The sequence below is a fragment of the Schistocerca americana genome, chromosome 4 (genome assembly GCF_021461395.2).
Source record: "Schistocerca americana isolate TAMUIC-IGC-003095 chromosome 4, iqSchAmer2.1, whole genome shotgun sequence".
In the NCBI taxonomy this organism is placed as follows: Eukaryota; Metazoa; Arthropoda; class Insecta; order Orthoptera; family Acrididae; genus Schistocerca; species Schistocerca americana.
The window spans coordinates 799103354-799108306 of NC_060122.1; the positions used below are offsets into that span (position 1 = coordinate 799103354).

The 4953-nt window shown below is 37.8% G+C and overlaps 1 protein-coding gene across 1 annotated transcript; it reads right to left on the reverse strand.

Annotated features, from left to right (window-relative positions):
* Window positions 1-1989: 1989 nt before the first annotated feature.
* Window positions 1990-3781, reverse strand: LOC124612735 (UMP-CMP kinase 1). Its single transcript, XM_047141113.1, has 2 exons — window positions 3664-3781; window positions 1990-3412 (listed from the first exon to the last, which is right to left on the reverse strand). The coding sequence occupies exons 1-2, from the start codon at window positions 3771-3773 to the stop codon at window positions 2671-2673; spliced, it is 852 nt and encodes a 283-aa protein (XP_046997069.1). The 5' UTR covers window positions 3774-3781; the 3' UTR covers window positions 1990-2670.
* Between the last annotated feature and the right edge of the window lie 1172 nt (window positions 3782-4953).

A 4953-nucleotide genomic window follows, 5' to 3' on the forward strand; every position in this document is an offset into this window, starting at 1 on the left:
TTTTCAGCCTGTCAATGAACAGCAACTCACAGTAATAAAAAATCAATTTTTTGTTATTGCAAAAAAAAGTGTAGAATGGACTTACTAACCATGTTTTCATTGCCACCAGCTGTAACATTAGAAGAGAGAAATGCAAAAAAACATAGTTACTGCACTAATGGTTTCAGGAACTTATATGTAGGTCATTACCTTGTTTGAAACGGGCAAATTTGATAGAAACAGCGTAAGACACTTACCATCATTTGTTCATCTTCATGTGTTTGTAATTTTAAACTTGTGTAGTCTGTCAAGTTTTGTAAACATTATGTATGTTCATTACTTTGTAATGGGGAGCAAGCTTCACTTTGAAATCTAGAATGCCTGTGAACATCTCATGGCAGTATATCCACATCTGGAACTGATTTAGAATGGTGAGATTGGTTTCCCTCCTGTTTTCCAACACATATTTAATAATTACACATATCTGAAATAGCTACAGAATGTAATTGCTGCAGCAGGAGTAATAAATGCTCTGCCATTATCCTCATTTATCTGACACACACACACACACACAAAATCAATTATCCAAGTCTCCCTGTTCCTGTTATAAAGATATGTTTGTGGTTCACAAATGTCAATCCAGCTTTTAGGCCTATGAATGAATCAAGTACCCAGTGGAGACAAGTTCCTCATATTTACCCAAGGCAAGTATAATTTCCCATACTATGTGTCATTACTACATAAACTTTCAGAGATGTGTGGCTTTCCTAGAAATCAGCATATACTCAGCAACCACTTTGCAACAAAGAACATGCAGCTAGTGCAGAACTACTAGTGCTTGCAGTAGATTATGTGGGGAAAAAAAGCAGGGAAACAATATAGGATGACTCAAAATTTTTGATATATAAAGATGTTCAGTAAGAAGCAAATGAGAGGGGAAAAAAAGGAATGCTAAATCTGTATGTATTCCTTAATACATGAGATAGAGGTGAGTAAATACACCTATGATTTGATTTGTCTTTCCTGTGTGTGCAACTGAAGGAAATATATTTTTCCTCTTTCATACTATCTACACTATAAAGCATTCCTATTATGAATCCTCTGTACATGAATATGCATTTTTGAAGAGGGCTGTAGTGTCTTAACATTATTGAGCTTTGACTTTAGCTTAAATGTGAAGGGCAACATAAATTCGCAGATGAAGCACTCAGTAGCTTGAAAGATAAGCAAAGAATTTACATTAATGCAAAGCAGAAGCATTTCTGTCAATACCATCAACAGAAATGTTCTGGCACCACCTCATAACACAGGAACTATGTGACAAAATTATCTGTACCTCCAATATTTTTCACAGCTTACTAAAACACCTTGTTACTACTAATGTTGCATGCTTTGCACATTGTGATTTGACAATACATTATACTGCATTAAAAACAACTTTATTATGTAATGACAAATTAATAGCCCTTATAACAAAAGATCAATACCCTTCACACAGTAACTGAAGTGTAAACTATGAGATACCTGTTGTAAGAATATTTAAAAATCTGTATAGAGGTATTTGTTCAACCAATACTCTTCACACAGTTACTTCCTAAACCTAGTATGTTGAGAATCAGCAACTGTAATGGTTCAAACTAAGTATATACTGCAATATGGCAAATGTTGCAAAAGGAGTAATCTTCTGACAGGTTTCATTATTTTCATAAATTTATGAAGATAGTCACATGCACGTTTGTACCTTAATTTCTGTTACCTACAGAACCTTATTTCATGCAAAAGTATTGAAGACAACATTGAAACTAAATAGTATATGGAATTTTAACTGTGTTACTCTACTTGGAATCTCCACAAAATCTGATCATTTAAGTATATTTTCTTTTCTACACATCATCCTGAGAACATTTTGTATAAAGCAACACACATAGCTAGAAAATTTTATTTTTGTTCTTGCTACTCAAGAAGAAAACAATGGAATCTGCAGCAGGGATGTTAAAAATAAATGGTGTCTGATGCTTGATAACATTTATTAACTCTTTAATATACCTCATATGCTACATTCCAACAATCATTTTTATACATGATGAAATATTTCCACTTGGGAATTTGAAGGAAATAAATAAACTATTTAGATCACAAACATGTTACACAGTTAGGGATGTTCCTCAAGCAGTGACACTTGTTAAATAATATATTGATACACATAACACAAAGAACATTTAGACAACAAACTGGGCAAATTAGATTTTTATAAAACTCGCTGTCTACTGATTTCGTACCTGTTTCTACTCTGACATGAGCCTTCAAGCTAATTACATCTGACCGTCATACGCAAATGCGAATGCAGCATGTATGGCGAATAGAAAATGAATAAATTTAATCCCTTTTGCCCATGCCCAAACAACTAAAACATTATACATACCATCCGTGAATCCTATCTATATAGTTAAATAATCATTATTCATTTTTAATGAACCTTCAGTAAGAATGTAAAAAGGACAAACACGAAACAAATATAAATGCCTTGTGTACATTAACAAACGTTTTGGTGGCATTTGCCAATTAAAATTCACCTGGGACATGCTGTTGGTGCTTGCAGGATCACAGGAATTTAAGAATACTGCCGTCTTAGTATCAATATGTAATGTTGAAATATAAAACTTATGTCACACGAGATACCAATACTGCGAATTATGCCTTTGCCTCTAGTTCTAAAATCACTTTCTTTACGTCCTCAAACACCTGCTCCGCCGGTTTGACAGAGTCTACGCGATGCACAAGGTTTTGCTGCTCGTAATGTTTAACTACGGGCAACGTATCATTCATGTACGTGACAAACCTCTTCCTTAGAGATTCCTCGTTGTCGTCGGACCGTCCCATTCCACGCGCCAGGCATCTCTGCGTACTGACTTCCTGCGGACAATCTAGGAACAGCACTCCAAGCAGCTGAACGCGATCCGCCATGTTCGCCGTCCACCCGTCTAGGTTCTCTTGATTACGTGGGAAACCATCGATTAAGAACTTGTTGGAGCTCGATTCCACCATCGCATTCTCCAGCAGTTTACATGTGATCGCAACGGGTACGATTGTACCATTGCGAATGTGTGTCTCTATAAGTTCTCCGTACTGCGAACCCGGTTTCGTACGCTCCGCTCGTAGCAGGTCTCCAGCTGACAGGTGAACATACCCGAACTCGCTCACGATATTCTTGCACTGCGTGCCTTTTCCTGAGCCCGGACTGCCCAGCACGAATATGACGCGTGGCTTCTGCGATGCAGCACTCATCACGTACTTGGCAACAGTGTTCAACCAACTAACCAGCATGCAGGCGAAGCGCTCGCAGACTGCGGATCGTTGCCTTGCCGGCTGCCGTGACGCCCGCCGCAGTGCTGCTAACCGCTGAAACTTCCCCGCGCGGCCAACCGCCGTTTCCCTGAGCGCAAAAACGTGTCGGCACTTACTAGCGGAATTCAATAGCACTTTTTTGTTTGACAAGTCGTAAGCAATTCACAAAGTATGTCTTAATACTATTCTATCACACGCAGTACAGAAAGGGCGTAGTAATTTGGCAAGCAAGATTGGTCAATCTCCATGTACGAAATAGATGAAAAAGAAAATAAGCCACCAAGATATTGCTTAGCGGAAAGATGCTATCATTATATTTTATTTATAGACAAAAATTACTCATTTATGTCACATGAATGAAACAGGAAGACTTCATTTGCTTCTAAAGCGTATTCGCCCACTCTTTCGTCGTGTAAAATTGATAAACGATCGCCAGTAAACGCTAACATAAAACCAGATACCGGTTAACCTACGCAAAGTAGAACAACCACAGCTAGTTCTCTAAATAGCCACGCGTGGCGCCACAACCTAGCCGTTGTACATCCTGCCATCTGCAGGTGGCTTTGCCAACTACATCAACGGTGACTCACGGCGAAGCGTTGGCGGCCTCCTCTCTTCGGTAAAACATTCGTGATGAATACTGCAGGCATACTAATCAGTCAGTGCGATGATGAACTGCACGTGTTCATCTAATAATATTTTAACAACTTCTGATTCGGAATTTATAATAGCCTGAAGCAGAACTGAGAACCGTTTAAATACACAGCATTTAAAGCTGTTTACAACAGAAAATGGAAACTGTTGTAATTAGACACTACATAAAGTGACTTTATTCTTAATTAGAATGTTTCGACGTCAGTTATTTAGTGATTGAAAACGTAATTTCTATTGAGCTACTGACGAACTACAAGTTGCAAGAAAGAAAATTGTTTACACGTTAAAGAGGACAGTTCATCTTCACATTAGACGAAATACTTAACAAAAATGTGTATTATAAATTATAATCTTACCTTAAAAGCACATTGGTTAAGCGTCCAGAGTCCATTTTTACAGACTGTTGGTTGAGATGTGTTTGTCTAGCATGCAAGTCAGCTATAACTGGCCCTACTATTTTAAAAATATATGAAGCTTGCATGAACACTACGGTGTACTTAAAAGCCGGCTGTACATTGTTGATAAACACATGCGGGAACTCTTTTGTTCCTGCAACGGCTTTCCACAGATAATAATAAATACGTATCGTTGCCATGCAACGAATCTCTGGCAAAAGCAGTTCACTAGCATCCTATAACTGGTTAGCACTACGTTATCGGCTTGTCTTTGTTCTTTGCGAAAACTAAATCATTTGGGCCACATCGGGATCAGGTAACACATCATTCACCTAAAACGAGGAGTCTAGCAGACTGTACAGTCGTACATGTCAATAGTTTTATGCGTGTATGGGTGACACGTCGGAAATAGGAATCTTATTTTAAACGTGCTTAAGTTAATATGATTCATCCCTAGAAGTTCTACACATAACTGTTTGGATCAGTTATTTAGTACCTACGTGTTTAAGGTCATACATGGGTGTCAAGATCCGTTGTAGTATGCATTATACACATACTTTGTTCCTTAAAAAGATTATAA

What these genes read in the sequence shown, in the direction of transcription:
- LOC124612735 (XM_047141113.1), bottom strand. Translation starts at nt 3,773, where the DNA reads ATGTTAGCGTTTACTGGCGATCGTTTATCAATTTTACACGACGAAAGA. An exon ending in CATTCATGTGACATAAATGA is followed by an intron (nt 3,413 to 3,663) that starts GTAATTTTTGTC and finishes TTTTGCGCTCAG; the next exon opens with GGAAACGGCGGTTGGCCGCG.